At 41.0% G+C, this 21476-nt stretch overlaps 1 protein-coding gene across 1 annotated transcript; it reads right to left on the bottom strand.

Annotated features, from left to right (window-relative positions):
- Positions 1-1594: 1594 nt before the first annotated feature.
- CYB5A (cytochrome b5 type A) lies at positions 1595-20907 on the bottom strand. Its single transcript, XM_081205689.1, has 5 exons — positions 20622-20907; positions 9128-9256; positions 7432-7461; positions 5405-5439; positions 1595-3570 (listed from the first exon to the last, which is right to left on the bottom strand). Exons 1-5 carry the CDS (start codon positions 20778-20780, stop codon positions 3492-3494), a joined length of 432 nt encoding a protein of 143 aa, XP_081061815.1. The 5' UTR covers positions 20781-20907; the 3' UTR covers positions 1595-3491.
- Positions 20908-21476: the final 569 nt, after the last annotated feature.

Below are 21476 nucleotides of genomic sequence, written 5' to 3'. Positions count from 1 at the left end.
TATTTGAATTCTCTGGATTCCTGCTTTTATATGCTTTTATACTAGTTTTATTGGTTTTGCATTTTATGTTTGTTTTAATGACATTGTTTATTGTATTCATGTTGGACACCACTTAGAGATTTATAAAATATTAAGCGGTATATAAGTGCTTTAAAATAAACCTATTTATTTGAGAAGTATTCAAGAAATATAGGATAGCTCATTGTTACTTCCTAGAAATACTATGCAGAAACATTACTGGTTTTAAAAGTAGCTAGATTCCCCCCTCCTTCAGTTTTGATCAAAGGTGATTTGCAGAAAACACAGTATTTCATAAGAAAGAATAGATATAGGATAGATAGGGATTATGAGTAACATTGTGTGTACACTGCTTCCCTAACAAGTGGGAATGCACCAGACAAAGTATAAATGTGTGAACACAGCTGAAATCAAGGTGTTTGGTCTTGCTGTCAATGCAAATACAGTGTATAATCATCATCATCATCATCATGCCCCACCCCTCTGACTGGGTTGCCCCAGCCACTCTAGGTGCCCTCCATACATATAAAAATATAATAAAACATCAAACATTAAAAACTTCCCAGTACAGGGCTGCCTTCAGATGTCTTCTGAAAGTGTACATTTGCTCCAAAAAACCTGTTCTGTTTTCTATTCTCAGCTGTGGAAAATAATGCAGTACAAGGAGAAAACGCTGGCTCTGTTGCTATAAAGTTGTTGGAACCAGAGAGACTGAAAACAGGTTTGACTGGTTATTGCATTCAAAGACATAATCCAATACTAAAGCTTTCCAATAAGAAGTGGGTGGAAATGCTTTTAATGAATGCAAGTGGGTTGGGTGCACACCAAGTACACATAAAAGGCCAAAGTATGTTATTACACAAGGGGACAGGAGAAACATGAGTGTGTCATTGACAGTAGTGAAGAACTACGTGTTCCCACAATTCTCTGAGCTTTTATATTAAAAATGTTCTCAGACGAAGGGCTGTTTCCCATAACATTATCAGCAATTGTAATGATAACAGTAGGCTGGAAGATTCTGGATTATTAATATGAAAGACTGTAAACATACGAGGTGGTATTCAACTAAGCTTTACTCAGAGTAGACCCATTGAAATGAAGAGACCTATTCCATAATTTAAATGAGAGTTGAATACCAGCCAAGCGGTAATAGCATTTAGGTCATCCAGGGATAATTTCTTGAAATGGTTGAAATTAAAAGTGGAAGCACTAGTTTGTACAAGGGGAGAGTTCAGATGCCTTTGGGTATGCTCAGAAAGGCCTTCACTCAGCAAGGCTATGAATGGTGTTCCTACTATAAGATCGGCTTAGAAATATTAATCCCCTGTGATCGCTATTAAATAGAAATTTTCTAGATTTTGGTAGAGAAAGCACTTCCACAAAACATTTGTTAGTACAGATCTAGATATGCATTGTTGGGCCAATTCAATATTATTTTGGAGTCATAAAGCAGTTGCTTTAGCTACAGTTCATATTTCTTTATGACCCATTCAACTACTACATTACTATCAACTGAGCTTGAGGCTGGATGGATAGTACAACTTGGTGATAAAGGACAACAACAACAACAACAAAGTAAACATTTTAGTTTATTCCGGAGTATCTTCCATGTGACCAATGCAAATGTTGTTAGCAAGTGACATACACGCAGGTAAGAAAAACAAAAATGGGCACATGATGCAAACTACCCTTATTTCATCAAAATAAACAGGCACAGGCAAGTCACATATGTTTTTACTTATATTCCGCAACACATGGAAATCACACAGAAATCAGAGACAGGTATCAAGTTAATTAAGGATAATTAAGCAAGATGATTAAGAGTTGCACAATTATGTGGATTCTGATTAAAATAGCTCTACTATTTCATTTAGACTTAAGAAATTTACACAGGCAGTGGAAAATCAAAGACAGGGCCCACATTCAACTAACTAATCTAACCAGTGGAAACCCATGCAAGGACTTCCGCAAGCACAACGGGGCTCCCCACCCCAATTTGCATTGCCCCTCCGAAATAGCGAGAGGTGGGGGGAGGAGAGAGTAGATCATTACTTCAGACAAGCTATGTGGAATTCCTTCCTGGATATTTTTTCCCACTCTTGCTCCTTTTACAAAATTTCAGGTAGGCCAGGCAATGGGTTGCCTCCAATGCTGACGTGGAGTTTTACTCCTACAACAGGATTTCCCTTTTGTGAATCCTTAAAATTTGCTTTGCAGGGTCTGCCAACCCCATGGACCAAATTTTGAGGGTGCACAGGGGGCTGCAAGGGACAGTTCAGGGGAAAGTTCCATTGTGTGAGTGGAAATCTGTTGCCGATCAGCAGCATTTAGTACAGCCCAATATATTTTATCACCAAGTCATCATAGGACAGGAGCTTTGATCCAGAGATCCCACTTTGCAAGCAGAAGACACTTTCACACATTTTTTGGGGGGGCGGGGTGGAGAAGAGAACTGGTCTGAATTGTTCTGTTAACATTTTGAATCAAGTTTGAAGGCCTGCTGATTGTGGGGCTGGAACTGGCCATGCTACCTAGTGGAATCTTTAGAGCCATGGAAATACCATAATTTTTCCGCGTATAACACGCCCCCATGTATAAGACGACCCCTATTTTTGGGGACTCCAAACTGAGGAAATGGGAGATTGCCCAGAGTTGTTGAGCTTTTTTTGGGCCTGACCCGCCTGACCACCACTGCCAATTGCACGCATCAACAAAGCCAACAATCGTCTGTCCCCCAGTTGCATACCCAATTGCCGCAGCAGCCAATTGCCAGCAGACCTTGCTGCAGTCAACAATTGCACATCCAACATCTGAATTATCTGTCTATTAGGCGACCCCCATATTTAAGCTTTTTTAAAAAAATAAAAACAACTCGTCTTATACACGGAAAAATATGGTGTTTTAAATTGAAAAAATATACATATGCCTTATGTCTCATTTCCATACCAAAAGCTTACTATGACTTTTGGGGGGGGGGGAGAAAATATAAAAATTATATCTATGAAACTGATGGAAAGCGGGTCCTTGCATTAGAAAATTCTAAATGAAGGCCCAAAAAAAATGGAAGGAATTTGCATAGACACAACCTCTGCTAAATTTTTTAGCAAAAGAAGTCCAAACAACTCATAGAAAACCCAGACAAGCCTTAAACATTAGTGTCCTTGTATCATACTGATAACATAGATAAAATCAGTGGTCTTATTCTTAAGAAACGTTGTGATAATATCAGATAGTTAATTGATGAACATTATGATATAAAAGAGACCTCTGAATTTTTAGCACTTAAAAACAGTTACGTAAAAGGCAGAGTTAAAAAGTGCATTGCTGAAGCAACCTATTTTGGCTTTCTGGGAAAGAGTAGGATGGAATTTGAAAGTTGTTCTCAGATACTGTCTTGATGTGAAGGTTCGGATGCATTTTTTGGTTCTCTTTCCCAAAACAGTCTGTTCCATTATAGCTTCTCAATATGTTGATTACTCCATCATGTAGAAACGGTACATAAGGGCCACAATAATTGCTGCTATAGCTGGAATCACCCAGTTGGACCATGTGCTAGAAGAAACAAAAGGTTACTTTGATACATTCTGATATATCAGAATGCGAACAAACCAAAAACTTAAGACTAGAATGGCAATCCTTTAAGGAATACATTGTCAAATATTGTTCCATAAAGAATATGTTGATATGTTTAGATTAAAGGAGTAAAGTGGAAAGAACAACATTATCTAGGAATGTTATAAAGAGATAAAAATCCAAAATCTAAAGGAGTGCAATGATTATATTGAACGTAAACAATAAGGAAGTCGTGGTGTGGTGGAGGGAAGTCGAGGGGTGTGGTGGTGGGAAGGGATTGGAGGTGGGAAGGATTTATGTTTGTGTAAATAATAGCGTATTTTTGTGTGTTTTCGTTTGGGTAGGATGTACGGTGTTTTTTGCTCTTTCTTTTTGTATTAAAAAACTCAATAAATATAAATAAAATAGAATAGAATAAAGTTACTTTGATACAAATATCCATTAGCTTTTATATGCTGGACTTCAGAAAAACTGAACTTTTGGTTAAGGCTTTATCCTAGATCTGACAGCAGCAGATCATAAACACTTTGAAGTGAAATACAATGGATAATATAGTTAAGCCAACTAAGTAAAGATTGTATATGATTTTTGGCAAACTATAATGAAGATTTAGTCACATTGAGCTAAGATAGAGATGAGGAATTTGTGGCCCTCCAGTTGTTGCTAGATTCCTAACTCCCATCAGCAGCAGCCAATATGGTCAACTTATCAAGGATGTTGGCAGCTAGACGCCACAGGTTTCCACATATTCATGACCTGGACAAAGGAATATTTTTCTGAACTACTGGTGGAAATGCAAGCAAATATATAGATGGATTGAAGACTTCAGGACAAAAGACTGAGACCAAAATGAACTTTTTATCCAGAAGGTCAACTGAATTAGTTAGATACACAGGTTTTTAAAAAACATTTGTTAGGAAATGTAATCCTGAAGTAAGAGTGAAAAAAAACAAATATAATGTAAACATTTTCAAACTATGTGGCCTTCCAAATGCAACCTAAGATTCCCAAGACCCAAGCACTGGAAAGTTTCTATGAGTCTATTAGAGACAGTGGGCTTGAAGCAGTGAGGCAGGCACCAGAAGGCAAGCTATACATTTTATATAAACAAATAAATATGTCCCAGATGCAGAGTTAGGGTGCTCTTTTAATAAACACAATGTGGCCTAGTCCTGTTAAATAAACAATTACACACATGCAAGCATTAGACTTCAAATATGACCCCATTTCCAATTGTCTTCAGATTTTTAATGAATATATTAATCTTTTCTAATGATTTTTTTCTATGTTTTTAGCTATTCTTGTTTTTATCTTATGCCAAAAAAAGCAGGGTAATAAAAATAATAATAGCATCATGAAAATGTAACAAAGTTACTTAGTAAGGGTGAAAGCCAACATAGAGCAAGCAAACCTCTGCTTGCATAACATGGCCTCTCTTTCCCCCTTGCTCCTCAAAAGCTTGTCAGGAGGGGTGGGTGACACCGCCTCCAAGCAGATTTTGTGGGTGCATGGGAAACAGGGGCGGGGGCAGAGAGAGAAACCAGAATTCCACTGAGTGAATTTATTTTTCACAAGCAGTGAATGTCACCGGATGTCAACCTATCTGAATACCCAGTGCTTTTTTTCCCAGGGGGAACTCAAGGGTACACAGTACTGGCACCTCTTTTTGTTTTGTTTTGTTAAAAAGTGTGACACCTACTGTAATAATTTCATGGTGAGTACTGGCACATATTTTCCTAGAAAAAAAGCACTGTGAATACCATTTTTAAAACGAAAAACACTATTGGCTTGTTAAATGAAGGCCATACAATACCTGGAATTAGACTCAAGAGTGGTAATGTAAGGTTCCTGAAAAACAAAGCAATACATTAGTTAGACTTAACTGGTCTCTCCTGCCCATCCTTCTTGTCACAAAGCTAACTCATGCCAATTACTGTGTTCACCTACTGTTTCCTCAGATGTCCTCTGATATGGTGTAACCTTTCGCATCTAACCTTTCATCATGATCATTAGCCCTCTGTGCTCACTTGCTGCTACGGCAGTATATGCTACATTCCCTGAATTTTGGAAATGACTTCTTGTTGCCATGCAAAAAACCCACCATGTTCTGGTTTAAAAGTCAACACCTAAAATACAGCAGCTAGACAATAAATGGCTGGGCTCATTGCAACATCTTACAACCCACAAGGACACTTTTCAGCCTTGGGACTATATCAGTGTGTCCCTCACTTAAATCTTGCCCCACAATTTATCCACAATTAAACCTCATACGATTAACCTTCTAGATCCTTTCTGTTATTCTTGCAGCATTTGTGGAAGATAAGCTAATTGCAATCTCCATGTTCAGAGACAGAAATGCCTATGGAAAACACATGCTGCGCAAATGGGAGGGAATTAATCGTCACCACCACCCCCAGTTTCTTAGAGTCTCTTGAGTATTTGACGGCCCACCACTCAGGGGGGAAATGATGGACTTGGTGGCTCTTCAAGCCTGATCCAGGAGGGCAGTTCTTGCATCCTCTTAACAGTTTCTGCAATGCAGAAAGATTTGGAGAGAGACTTTCCACTCAGCTCACATTTGAACTGCTTATCTGTCAAGGCCTGACAAAGTACCCTGATAGCAGAACAGAACTGCTAAAAAATCTTCCATATCAGCATTCTCTGGATAATCACCTTTCATGGACCATAGGAAGCTCCCTTATTATATACAGTAAAAATCATGGTCTACCTAACTCAATTTTAACCAAACTGACTAGAAGGGTTTCTCCACGATTTCAGATTCCAGTCCTCATGATTCTGAATAAAGGGGCTGATATAATAGTGAGATAGGAGTCTGCCGTGTACCACATCAGACTAGCTCAGGGTTTCAAGGCAGGGGACGTTCCCTGGAGAGCCACTGCCATTCAATGTGAACAATACTGATTTAGATGGCATCTACTTTTTTTTTCTTCAGTGTGCACAACACAGCACTTGAGTCTCATGGGTCAGACCTCTACTTTTGAAGAATTTCAGCTGTTGTTCAGTATTGGTAAGCATTAGAATACTTTGCAATATTGAAGAGTATTATTTTCATATCTGAAAAAGCTGACTCAAACTCCTTTTTCAGTACTAAAAGCTGGACCAGATGTGCCTTTCTGTGCACAGAAGGGGTTATATTAAAAGCATCGCTAAGGGGAGGGTATTCCATCAGCACAATTGTTTATCCTTGTGCAGCAAAAAAGTTCTTCCCCTCTCCTTACCCCACATGCCCCTTAAATCTGCCCTGAGGGTTTGCCCAACCCTTCGAAGTAGAATTGGGGGTAGCAGGGGCATGGAGGAGGGAAAGCTCGGAATTATTTAGTTGAATACCACCCAAGGTGCCTTCTTGTTCAAGGAAGGATTGCTGTATGCCTCGTGCTAGAATGTTGCTTGAGGAGAGTGAAATCAGATGTTCTTCCACTTCCACTTGTGCAAAGACTTCTATATAGCCTTTTGCACAATCAGAAACATGAGAACGGCTGCAGAACCTTCTTAGTGCACACTGTGTGAAGCCTTGCATCAGCTGGTTCTAGGCCACTTAGTATGCTTAAGATTTTGTAGAACTGTTCCCCATAAACATAAGATCACCCTCGCATAAAGTCCAGTCTCATATTTCCCACTACGGCACAGTAGATGCTGCTGGGAATCCCGTAAGCAGGACACAAGAGCAACAGCGCACTGCTTGCTGTTCTTCCCAAGCTGATACAGGAAGGAGCAACAGATGTTTAACATTAGTTAAAGTCCCTGCCAGCACTGCATGTAACACAGATCACTGCTGCCAAACATTAACATGGTGGGATGGCTTTAAAGTGGAATGCTTACCGTTGGTTTCTGAACTTTTTTCCAGTCATCCTGCAACACAAAAACAGTGATAAGCAACACAATGTAGAATGCCCCAAAATACCAAAAGTTATTTATACATGAAAAACTAGTACAGTAAATTTCACCCTGTTGATTAGTGAATATATGGATACACATACATTCTAAAAGCATTTTGCAACCTATCTTCTTTGTAGTATTTGCTGATAATTTTCAACATGCTTCCTTATCCAATTTTATTCTACCAAACTTATTTTGAGTTTGCCTCCAGAAAAGTTGCTCCACATTATCTCCACATGAGATAAACATTACTGTAGCTTGATTAAATGCTCCCTGGTAGCACACGAGCTACTTTCAAGTCCTCCAGCATAACAGATCTTTTAGCATAACAGAACAGTTAAGTGTGGGTGGAAGACTTTTAAAAAAGCAAAGGAAACAAAATTATTAAAAATAAATCTTGCAGCAATGTTTTGATGCCAAGATCAGTTTTCTACAAAGCTTCTAATGCCTTTTAGACACAGGGGCGTTATGAAACAGGAGGAACTGTTTGGCTCTTTTGAAAAAGCGGACTTTGTAACTGCATCTTGATTCCAGTACTAAAGTCATGAAGGTACTTTTGCATGGAACACAGCAAGTATCAGTGCACTTTGAACAGCCATTACAGTAGTTTATCACATGCTAAACAGAAGCAAATTTCTTCATGTACCAGCTCCAGAAATATTAAACGCACCAGTCTAAACTTTAGTCTGGTAACTGCATGAAGGGGCTTGATTTAGAGACGTAACCTCAAAACCCTATACAGCTGTGTATCCTACTAAATATGATGAAAGGGAAGAATGCAGGAATTGCCGTGCAGACATACCTGGCAGAAATAGCTTGGCAACACTACTAATTCTCTGCACAAAATGCATAAATGATCCCGATCATTTCCTAGGTCCTCTGTTAAGTGTCAGAGGACTTGGGTAGAGTTTGTCCTTTACCCAACCAAAAGAGACAGCACCTTTGTGCGTGCATGCATGCATGGATATGCATACACACACACACACTGGCAAGTTCTCTGATGTGCAGAGAATTTTGGAAACTGAAGACTGTTTCAGTTAGTGCTAGAATTTAATTAACAGCCATCAGGATAAGTCCCGTGGTTAGCTATGGGAACTGCATTGGTGGGATCTTAGCAAAGAGTAATTGGTTCAGATATAACATTAAGTGTTGCTGAAGGGCATATATTTGTTGCCCTGGACTCAAATGTCTTGCAGTGCAGCAAATGTGTGTTCAGATCAGTCTCTTCTAAATCACAAGCTTGGTTTTAAACTTCTACTGCCACTGCCAATTTATTGCTTTTTTACTTATTTATTTATTTTGCTTCTTAACTGTTATTTATTTCTCACTTTCCCAATCCATCGTGAACACAGGAACCAACTATTTTAAAACAAAAAACTTAAAACCTAAAAAATAGCTTAGAACTTGCAGAGAAGCACTAATAAACTATACACTGAAAAAAGTCATCAACTGATGGGAGGAGGTACTGATAACCTGCTTTACTGCACAAACATTTTTAATCCCAAATTACAAAGTTACAACTTGACACAGAACACTGCATCGCAGCATCCAATTTGATATGTTCATTAAGTTTTTAAAAATATGGAGAAATATACAGGTAAAAGAAAGCACACGTTCTGTACATGGAAAGTGCACTTACTGGATGAAGTTCTCCTATAATGAATGTATCCGACAATGTTCTGGCATCTGTGGAATGGCCAACATCTTCAAAACTTTCTGTAGCATCTCCTCCCGCTTGTTCCCTTAGAACCTCTTCACCACCTGGGTGCTGTAAGAAAACAACATATGAATAAGTATCCATGAACTTTACAAATAGTTTTTTTTAAGCTTTCTGTCCCAATAGGTATCAGTACATCTTAAAGCTGTCAATTTCACAAATGGAACTGCGACAGATTGCATGCTCAACAAGGAATCTGGTAGTATCTTAAAAACTAACAAATGTATTATGGCATGAGTTTTCATGCATTGTCCACTTCATTAGATGCACAAAATGTTGACCTGAGCCGCTGAAAGTACACTTCTAAGCCAAACTGGCTGCCAATTACTATCAATGAATGGCCCTAAATTCTAATATTAGATGCATAACAAGTGTGCATATGGTTCTTGTTTTTTGGAAAAGTTGAGCACACAGAAGAACACTATTTTGCCCAGCAACTACCATCAGTATTGTAGACATTGCAGACACAAAGATATTGTAGACACAAGGAAAATACCACTAGAATATATCTGTGCTTGTGATTAAAACAAAGTTCAATCATCCAGCTTTATACTGTCCTTCATAAAAATGTATTTTTAATTGTTGGCTGGTTTATGTCTTACAACTGCAATATTTGCAGCAGCTTCTGATCAAGTCCCCCAAAGATGTGTCTTGTTCCTTTGAAACACAGGTTGGGACTGGCTACCTTGAAGCCTCACTTTCGCCCATATCAGTCTAATGGCACTTTAAGAAGAGTTTCCACAGCCCTACTGCCAGCAGCATGCTTGTCAGTAAAACCAAACCAATTAGGCTGGCAAGCCACCATATTTGTGTAACTCCATTCCAGTTGGGAACAGGCAGGCCCCAACTGTGCAGGTGCTTCTGTGGGCATTAAAACTGATTTGTAACTGCATTTTCATAATCTGAGGAATTTAAAAAATCATGCTGCAGTTTCTGTAGTGCTACTCTGTCATTTTATGGTTTTATCAGGCTGTTATGTTTTAAATGTCTTAAAATTAACTTACCTAGTGATGATTGTTGTTGATTGATTGTGCTGTGGTTGTGAATGTTTTGTGTGTGTTTGTTTGTGTGTGTTGTGTGTGTGTGTGTGTGTGCACACACACACACACACACACACACACACACACACACACAGAGCCACGTGTAGGAGAAAGCTTTCCTAAAAGGCAGGGTTTAAAAAACACACCATTAAATAAATATGCACTCTCTTTCTCTCTGGCACTCCCACGGTGAAGTTTGACCCAGCCTCCCCCACTGGCAGTGGGCCCTCTGCCAGTGCAGAAGTCCAATCTGCCTGTGTTTAACTTATTCTTATTGCATAAAAGGGGATGAGTGAAGTTCTTAATCCACGTTATATGATCCTGTAAATGCTGCTCCACCTAAGTACTATAACATTCATTATATAAAAATAAAGATGTTTTTAACCCTGAGAGCACTTCATACGAGTCAGGCTTCTGAAGCACTTGTTTAGCCAAAATCTTATTCCAGAATTAATTTCACACATAACTGACACTGCAGCTCTTAAATCAAAGAGAAGTTGAAAACACTAACAAAACAAAACCACATTTCCTAGTCTTGTCATTTCAGGACTTCGAGAGGAATGGGAAGGAAAGCACATATGCAAGGCAGTATGTAGGCAAGTATGTAGGCACATATGTAGGCAACTTTCTCAATTTCCCCATATCAAACCATTCAAAAGAAACCACTCCTGTCTAGAGATGTCCTGGCAACATTCTAAAAACACACGCGTAGGTACTATTTGTTGCCTAAAAGTGATAAACTTGTAAAAGTTTCTTTGCATAAAAAAAATAATTGGGTGAAGAAAGTGCACAGTGCTTATGCACAGTGACTAAGCAAAATGGGGCAAAAAGTTGCACAAGTGTGTAGAGCAAAGATTACATGTGGCCGTCAATCCCCAAAAGGTTAAGGAAGTGCATGCTGGAGAGAGATTATGCAAGTCAAAGCGAACGTGCAAATATGACTGACAAAATCCTGCCCTTGAATCAGTACTGATAACTATCCAAGCAAAGGAGTAGAGCAAAGGTCTTGAACGACGCTGCAGCTGATTGCTGTGGGATTTACAGAGCATTCAGCAAACTGAATCCAGAAAACAGGTTGAACAACAAAGCGTAACTTACACAACTCTTCAGAGATGATGAGCCCAAACTCCTATTAGCACATCTATACTGAAAAAAAGGTGAATAGCTGCCATGAAATGTCATTTCATGAAGTTACCCATTTTTTAATGGAGAAGGAACTGAAGAGAGAAAGCTTCCTGTTCTGAACTGTAAGGCACAGAGCAATATTAAAAATACTGAAAACGAGAAATATGGTCAGATTTAAAACAGTTTTCCCTTTGACAGCACAAGACGCATTCACCTGAGTAATCTTTAGGTCAGTCCACAAGTAAAGATGTAAAAATATACTGTGCTGTCAAATGCTACTGGCTGGCCATTGTAAGAACAGAATGCCAGAATATGTGGCCCATGGGCCTGATCCAGTGGCCATGTTCTTCTGAACTGAGAGAAGATCTCAAAGTCACAAACCAAGACCCCAACATTCCTTAGTACAAAAAACTGTACTAAGGTTTGGACCTGTGTCTCCTTAGATGATTTGTACTGATAAAGATTACATATATTGTAGATAACCTGCAGAATAGCTACATATTTTCCATGGAGAAAAAGCAGTGAAGTAAAAGCAAAACAAAAGCAAAAACACCCCACCAGACTCTTGTACAGTGGTACCTCAGGTTACATACGCTTCAGGTTACATACGCTTCAGGTTACAGACTCTGCTAAACCAGAAATAGTACCTCGGGTTAAGTACTTTGCTTCAGGATGAGAACAGAAATCATGCTCCGGTGGCGCAGCAGCAGCAGGAGGCCCCATTAGCTAAAGTGGTGCTTCAGGTTAAGAACAGTTTCAGGTTAAGAACGGACCTCCGGAACGGACCTAAGTACAGTGGTGCCCCGCAAGACGAATGCCTCGCAAGACGGAAAACTCGCTAGACGAAAGGGTTTTCCATTTTTTGAGCTGCTTCGCAAGACGAATTTCCCTATGGGCTTGCTTCGCAAGACGAAAAACGAAAACGTCTTGCAAGTTTGTTTCCTTTTTCTTAACACTGTTAATACAGTTGCGACTTGACTTCGAGGAGCAACTCATAGAACGCGGTGTGGTAGCCTTTTTTGAGGTTTTTGAAGACTTTGGTGATTTTTGAAGCTTTTCCAAAACTTCTTTTAAACTTTTAAAACTTTTTTGGGGGGGGGTTGGATTTTGGGTTGGGGTGTTTGGAATTCAAGGACTTGGTGTTGGGGAGGGGTTTGCAAGAATCTGGAAGCTTGTGTGTGTTTTTTCTGCATTTTTATGATTTTCTGTGACCATGGGCCACTCTGCTGTTTTTTTAAAAAAATTCTGGATTTGAATTTCTGTGTGGTGGGTGGCTGGGGGAACAGTTGAGGAGGGGGTTCTTCAGCAAGAAGTAAAGAGTGGAAGAGGAACCTTCTTCGAGTTGTCCCCCAGAGTCTTAGAAAATGTACTGTACACTTTGTTGATTTTTAAATGTTTTTGTCATGTTTAGAAACTTAATTTATTGTTCCTTCAATTTTTGAAATGCTCTTTACAGTATGTGTGACTTTAAAGAGCACTTAATAAACTCTTGTTGTACAAAATTTGGCTTTGTTTGGACTTTTTTTGACCATAGGAACACATTAATTGAATTTAAATGCATTCCTATGGGATTTCGTGCTTCGCAAGACGAAAAATTCGCTAGACGAAAAAACTCGCGGAATGAATTAATTTCGTCTTGCGAGGCACCACTGTACTTAACCCGAGGTACCACTGTACGTGTAAATCTTTCCAGGTGTAGAAACAATGTTTTGGTTTCTTATCTCTTCAAAATATTCACATACCTGCTATACCTTGGAATTCAAAGTATTCACTAGATACACATGGAAAGATAAGAAACTTATTTCTGTTTGGATGATAAATGGCTTCTTTCAGCAATTGACACAAATGTGAGCTCTGTTCACTTCATTCCACACTTGACAATAGCACCACTGGAAGCAACAGTGGAAAAAGCAGATGAAGGAAATAGCAGCTCAAAGACACTCCCTTGACACACAAATAACACGTTCTCAAAAATACCACCATTCTACACATTTTAAACCCAAGCAGAAGCAGCCTCTAGGGCACAGGTAGCCAACTTGGTGCCCTCCAGCAGTTGTGGACTACAACTCCCTTTGGGCCCAGCCAGCATGGTCAATCATCGGGGATGAAGGGGGTTGTAGACAACCTTTTGAAGGCCACAGGTTAGCCATCCTAATTCTTGTGGTTGCCTAATACAAATTATTCAAAAAGTAGCTGTGTACGTGGGACAATTCACAAATAAAAGATTGTAAAATATCTTAAGTACAGTGATACCTTGGTTCTCAAACAGCTTAGTTCTCGAACAAATAGGCTCCCGAACACTGCAAACTGGGAAGTAAGTGTTCTGGTTTGCGAACGTTTTTCGGAAGCTGAACATTCAATGCGGCTTCCGCTTGAGTGCAGGAAGCTCCTGCAGCCAATCGGAAGCTGCACCTTGGTTTTCGAACGGTTTTGGGAGTTGAATGGACTCGCGGAATGGATTAACGTCAAGAACCAAGGTACCACAGTATACAACTAAAATATCAAGGGTGTAAGTGTAACAAATAAACGAGTGACTTTGGCAAAGTCATGTTACTACACAAACAGTTTTTCCTTCTCTTTCTTTTTTCAAAGCATACTAGATACTCTTCTCCTAAAACATACAAACTAACTTTTAACGCATTAAACTTGTGAGGAGAGGGAAAAGTCTGATACATAGCTCTTAAAATCCTGGCTGCATACACACAAGTACCTTTTATGAGAGCCACAACTGCAAAAAAAAATTGCAATGATGGTGAACAAGTCTGCAAGCCAGCACTCATACTTTACAACACTGCTGTAGCAGTCATTTTTAAATGTTAGATCTTAGCCTACAAGTTCATATGTCAGAGCAGAGATCACAGTTCCCTGCTCCTGTTACCCAAAAGCAGAATAGTTCCCCAAAAGTTTTTCCATGAGCATAATAGACACCAGTTGACTTTCACAGGCTTTAATGACAACCTAATTTCTTTTTATTTGCTTTCTGTGTAAAATTTTCTGGGTTTATCCAAGAGTGCTAATGTACATCCAATGGGTTTACACTTCCCACAAGAATTGGGAGTGGTCTTGTAAGTCATACCCAGGTCAAAGACCAAATTTGTAAAGTGGGACCGCAGTAAAGTGGGTACCTTAAATAAATAAAAAAGACACATTAATAGGAGGAACCATGAAGCACTTGCACAGTTTGCAAGTCTTGACTGCAGCCTGCAGGGACTTCTAGAGTTGTTTGAGTATGAACTGAGAGCTGCCTTTCAAATGTAGCAACCAGCCGTGTGACATCAGGGTAATTTCAGTTTCAAACTTTGCTCAAGTTGAACCTGCCTGTCTCAGCTTGTTCACTTTCTTTGTGAAATATAAATATGTTCCTTACATCACAAATGAAGATCTTATGTTGCTGAAATACAGTGTAATGGGCTGTGGAGGATCAGGTGGAGGATTGGCCAAGGACCCAGGAAAAGGCTCCAGCGGGATGTGGAATCAGGTGGAGGATTGGCCAAGGACCCAGGAAAAGGCTCCAGCGGGATGTGGAAGCCTCTGCCAGATGCCGAAGAGTCTGCTAGTGAGGATTGGCGGGGGGGGGGTGGCAGCTTCCTCAATCTTCTCACGTCTTCTCCGTCCCCAAGCTGTGAATTCTGCCTCCCTCTCTGTCCCTGCCTCCTTTTCCTAGCTTGACAGAGCCTCTCTGTGGTGCACTCACTCCAGAGCTGTCAGATGCTGGGAGTGGCTGTATCTGCCCAGCGGGGGATGTTTCAGGAGTCCTGGCCATCTCTCAGGAGGCAGAGGCACCTCCCCCATCACCTAAGTAAAGGAGCAATCAAAAGAGAAGGGAACAAAGGGTTCCACCTACCAGGCATGGATAAAGGCTGCATAAACACTTATAGCCTTCAGAGGAGTCCACCCCATTCCTATATACAGGATAGCAAAGGGTTGCAACAGTGGAGCAACTTCCAAAGCTTTGCCAGTAACAGCACCTACCTTTCTTGTACAGTGGTACCTCAGGTTAAGTACTTAATTCGTTCCGGAGGTCCGTACTTAACCTGAAACTGTTATTAACCTGAGGCACCACTTTAGCAATGGGGCCTCCTGCTGCTGCCGCGCCACCGGAGCACGATTTCTGTTCTTATCCTGAAGCAAAGTTCTTAACCCGAGGTAATATTTCTGGGTTAGCGGAGTCTGTAACCTGAAGCGTATTGTAACCTGAAGCGTATGTAACCTGAGGTACCACTGTAGCTCTATTTAGGATTAACCATGTGTATTGCCTGAAGTGCCTTAAGGCAGCAATTTGCATATGTATTGCAGTAATCTAAGCATTAAAGCCTTTCAAAATAACTCTTCCTCCTGTCTTTGTTCTTGAACAACTGGAAGCCAGGACACACAGATCCAGGAGCGGAGGAAGGGGTGTGTGGTGGGTGCAATCCGCCCCAGGTGTCACCACTGAGGGCGGTGACAAAATGATGGGCAGCACTCACCGCGGGGCCTGCAGAGCACCCGAGCCATGTGTCTGGGAGAGACGCACCCATAGGAGCTTGGGCGCACAGAGACTCCACACTGCTCACACGGTCCGCCCGCTGTCTCCCCCCTCCCAGCTGTAGGGCAGCTGAGTGGGAGGAGGAAGGCAGACTCTGGAGGCCCTGCGGTGCACCCTGCCCCTATGGGTGACTCGCCCCAACCCTGGGCACGCCACCTCAGACGCCCGAGCGGCTTCCTCTGCAGCTGCACAGATCTAAAGCATTATGTTAGATGTCATCATTAAAAATGAATTCTGCATGCAAGCTGAAATAAAAATGCTTGCTCCAATGGTTTTCAAAGTTCATACTATCAAGAAGCTTTGTGTTCCATATTGATTAATCTGGAAGTCTACTTTAGCGTGGGAAACTCTATACAGTCTCAGTTTACACAGGTCTGAAGCCTTTGCTTACCATGCCTAGTTGCTGTCCCATGCAAACTAGATGCACCCTAAAACAAAGCAGTCATCTGCGGTTACACAATGCAGACCAAGATTAGTCATTTGGAACTGTTCTTTCTGAAGCAAGTTGTCTTCCAATGCCTATTTTCTCAATGAAGAACCTCAAATAAGCTTCTGGGAGAACCAGTTTTTGTAGGAACTGTTTGAGAGTGGCGTATCAGTTAAATCCAACAAAAGAAAACCAATCCCATGGCGGAATGATATTGGGGAATGGCAGTAGCTCAGTGGTAGAGCATCTGCTTTGCACGAAGAAGCTCCCAAATTAAATCACTGCCACTCAGTGAGGACAATCAAGACTTCAATGGACTAATGCTCAGTGTAGGGCAGCTTCCTATGTTCCCCACCCTGTAAAGGCAAAATGTAATATTTATTTTTAAGCAAGTGTACAGATACAATGACATCAAACTCTCTATATAGAATTATGGGATCCTAGATCTGGGAACACTTTCGGAGCCATCTAGGCCAAACCCTTGCTCAAAAGGAGGGCAACCCATCCAATATCACCCCCCCAAAAAAAAAAGTTTGCATGTAAATAAGACCACAGTGCATAAAAAGCACAAAGAACCTGAACATAACCACGTGCTACAGTTAGTTCAAACTCAGAAGAGTTCCTGCAACACATGTAGAATTGAAGGGAGAAAGGCAGATTAAGACAATACCTATTAAATGCAGATTATCTGTACCCAGCACACCCTAAATCCTGTTCATTCCCAAAAATGATCTGGGAAGCTTGTTCTGGATGTTGCCAGTTATCAGTGACCAATTAACAATATTAAATCTGCAGGTGCCTAGTGTTGGTACTGAAGTTATGCAACAGGCTAACCAGGGGACATCCTTGGAAAAGATTTGTTAATATCACTACCTTTTAAATATAGCTAATTTGACATGGGGTGGGGGTGGTCTGACCATTTTAGTTTCTTTTTTAAGACTCTTGCTTTCCTATTATTTTATGTGTTTAGTTATGATAGAGAAAAAAGTTTATCCACATATTTAACTATAAGTTTTAATGGTGGTGGGGGCAACTGCCAGATTTCCTTCTTCAAAAATTCAACCTTTCACTCTTCAACCCTTCTGTCAGTATAGGGACATTAAAACAAAATGTGGTCAGTTTCATCTCAAATATGAAACATAAATAGTCAAGATTAGGTTCTTGCAATAGGGTGCACATTTTGTAATTATTGGTGCTGTTGGCTTATTGATCACAGGTGTCAGAAGAGTTCCTGGTATTGCAACCTGGTAGGTGAAAGGGTGAGCAAACAAGTTTGTCCTCAATTACATTTGAGACTTGAAACAGTATTCCCCCCACGAATACAGGAGCTCTCACATGCCTATCACATGCCTTGGGACAACTACCCAACTAAGACTATCATTCCACAGCAAATTTCAGTGGTGAGCACTGACAGGAATGGACTCAAAAGGGCCCCAATGAGAAACAAGAAGGAGGTGCCAGCATGCTTAGGGGGCAGAAGCACACCCAATAGTTTTCACCCTTCACTTTTAAAAACTATGCTAAAAAAACTAAGAATGCTAAATGGAGAATAAGCTCAGTCAGTAAACACACAATGTTAACTGCCAGCTGTAAAATAAAATTGATAACAGCAGGTGCGAAGGAATGAATGGGGATCTTGCATTGAAGAGCCCAACATTTTGAACATTGAGACACATTTTCAAATGTAAGAAACTGTTATGGGCACCACAAAATACTCATTTCACTGAAGAAAAATGGGTATTGGAATCCCCTCCGCAAGACAAAATACCTACGTACCCCAAAACATAAAATACAACCCCACATTATGTAACGAAAGAGAAGTCAAAACCCCTTGTTTTTCTTAACAATTAAAAAACTGGAAGGGGCAGTGGGCCCTGGCAGATCCATCTGTAGTGCCCATGGGTGCCATGTTGGGGACCTTTGGCCTATAATGCTCTGGAGAAGGGTAGAACTGGAAAAGGCTGAGACCCTGAACAGGAGCATGCCAGTCAGAAGGTGAAGAAACAATGCAGTATTTTGTTACAGGTCCCAATAGTTTACCTACTACTGTAAACAATTTAAACTATAAAGGAAGTTCGCTACAGTTTGCCCAAACCTGAAAAGCTTCCTCATGTTTAGCACAAGTTATCTGCACACAATGTCTGAGGGATGCAATTATGTTTATCTGTGGCAAAAAAAAAATTCTTGAAACAACTTTTTTCCTTTTTTGTGATTGAAGTAAGTTTTGTGAGAATATATCTAAAAAGGAGAAAGTGTCTTCATGGCATACTATCTTCAATCAGTTTCTCAGAATAAGCTGATGAAATAAATGGCTACATAAAATCAAATTCACAGGCGAAAGAGCCACCGGTGGCTTTCATGCAATATTGAAACCAAGATATGCTGTCAGAGAACAAGATCGGAAATTAGCAAAAAGTCTGCTAGAAGGTTTAAACCATATTCTTATCAGTGCACATGGGTGTACCAAGAAATAGAGTCAGCAGATGACACACAGCAGCTCAGTTATTTATAGAATTAAATTTAAATCAACAGTGACAACTGAAAAATCCTAAGCTTCCTTAAGAGCTCCCCAATCCCCTGACTCACAGTCATTTTGGGGGCTGTAATAGTTGTATGGCATGAACATTAACATCTTCCCTAGCTACAACTATCAAGCAGGTCTCTGTCAAGGGTGGCTAACTTGTGGCCCTTCAGATGTTATTGGGCTCCAATTCTCAGCAGCTCCAACCAGCCTAGACAACAGCCAAGGATGATCACAGCTGCTGTTCAGCAACATCTGAAGGCCCAAAAGTTGGTGACCCCTGGTGTATATCAATGCAACGGTTCTGTATGTTTGATGAATGGACCAAGGTACATAGCTGTACCTCCTTGCTATTTAAAACCCACCCAAGATGTGCAGGACTGCAGTGCTGCAGATACTCTTGACACAATCCTTCACTGCAGCCCCCAACATGAATCCTTTGCTTAACATAACTATGCTAGGAAAGTGAAAAAGCGGAGACAGCACTAGCAAAGGGATTCCAATTCAATTCCCATGTTGATGCAGCATGATCTTTTCCTCCTTTGGAGAAACAACCCACCCTGTGATATGGTAACATTCCACAAGTGACAACTTCTGGCTAGTCATCCAACAATACTTCTTTCTAAGAAGGCAATGCAAACCAATGGGCAGCAGCAGCAGGACTTAATGGGATGGCAAACACATCTGCAGCCCTGGCGGTTGCACCAGTCAGAGCGGATGTCGGGCCCCTTGCTGTGCCAGTTATCAAGACTGGTGTAGTGAAGAGGCCCAGATTGGGCCCACTGCTGTTACGTGATGGGAAGACAGGCTCAAGATACAGCAGATCTTGTGCCCACCTCTCTCTGCCCCCACAATACCCTGAAGGGTTCTACTGGCTAAAAGATCCAAAACCACTGGGGTTCCCCCAAATCTGTGCAAAATTTATATGTGCTCAGGAGTGTAGCTCACTTTCTCTCTCTCATTATTTCTAGTGGGAAGGAAAATATAGGAAAAGTTGGGGGGAAATGTTAACAGCCCAGAAACAGAAGGACAAATGCATTGTCTGCATTTGGATTCTCCCCAACTTAGGGGAGCAGGAGCGTTATGGATTTCAGAAATAGCACTGTACAGATACACAAGTTCTAAATACAGCATCTTAGAATATACAATAGTTCAGCTCCTTGATGAATAAAGGAGAAAGTGAAGTGAATGTGGGCTGTTTCTAATCAGCTAATTAGTACAAAGATGACATTACTCAACCCTTTATACTTGAACAACTGATGGATGAACCGTGTCATATTGCTTGCAAGAAATGGCCTGTAAGCATCTGGTTACAACAGTTTCATTGCAAAGCTTGCCATAAATTTGGCAACCCTGCTTTTCCAAGCTATTCCAGTTCCATCTAGCTCATCCCACAATGATAGTGCCTCTTACAAAATTGTGTTGCTATACAATAAAATATTACTTTGCAACAAACGATACAGATGGAATATGTGGTATGTGAGCTGAACTTTCTCATCTTCAAAAGCACTACAGGATCAGAAAGTCACTTCGACGAACAGCAAAAATAACAAAACGCCTACGAGGGAGCACTTTAACGGAAGCACCTCCTTGCTCTCTGAACGGTCCCCATCTATCTATCCCTCGTCTCAAAACACCCAGAGGAGGAGCTTTTCGCTGAGAGCAAGTTGCCAGCGTGCATGATCGTGCAGAACTACTCGAGCCCCCTTCGTCTCTTCCACGGGACTGAAATCGCCTGCAAGCTCAGCAGCCCCACCTTTCCAGCCCCTTGTACTTGCCTCCTCCAGAAACTTTGTGAGGTCATACACACGGTGGTGCAGGATGATCCAGGTGCTTTGGCTGTGATTGTGCTTCTGGATCTCTTCGAGGGTATAATAGCAACCCCGCCACGGCTCCTTTCCAGGCTTGCTGTCGCCGCTAGCATTCACCTTCGCCATCGCCCCAACTCTTAGCTTCGCTTCTCAACCTGGCAGATATTGACCCTCGGGCGCAGCAACGGAGGGAGATCTCCAACTGGGAACTCTGACCCAGGACAGCCTCGCCTCCTCGCGCACGCGCAGATCGAACCTTTACGCCGCCAGCTCCGTAATCACGAAGCACCGCCCACTTCTCGGCAGGAAGGCGGGGAAAGCTGTCCTAGCTGGCTGCCCATTGGTTGGGATGTGGGACCTAACAAGCTCGTAGGTTTGTTTGTTTATGTGTTTGTCCTTTCCGCAGATTCCAAGAACTCAAGGCGGCGGCTTTCTTTTCTGATAGAAAAAGAGAGCTAGGAAGGGGGAAACCAAAGCACAACATTCACGCTGACATAGGGAAGTAGAGCCAGTCACGCAATGCTGCGAAATGAAGACTAGACTGTTGCTACCTGGATTTCATCCTTATATAACAAACAACAAAAAATCAATAAACAAAAACATTATATAACAAAAATGAGCCCCTTAGCATCTTACAGAACGTGTTTCTTATTACCGTATTGCTTTTTTGTTTAATTTATTTTATTTCATACAAATTATCATAGAATTTTAAAGTAAGAAGGGACCAAGAGGGTCATTTAGTTCAACCTCCTGCAATGCAGGTATCTTTCGCCCAGCAAATTGTTATGCTTGATTGTAAAAGCAACCCTCAAAGCAGTTTAT

Source organism: Podarcis bocagei (assembly GCF_964188305.1).
Source record: "Podarcis bocagei genome assembly, chromosome: 8".
Taxonomy (NCBI): Eukaryota; Metazoa; Chordata; class Lepidosauria; order Squamata; family Lacertidae; genus Podarcis; species Podarcis bocagei.
Note: the sequence above shows the minus strand (reverse complement) of the source record. Positions and strands in the feature narration are given on the sequence as shown.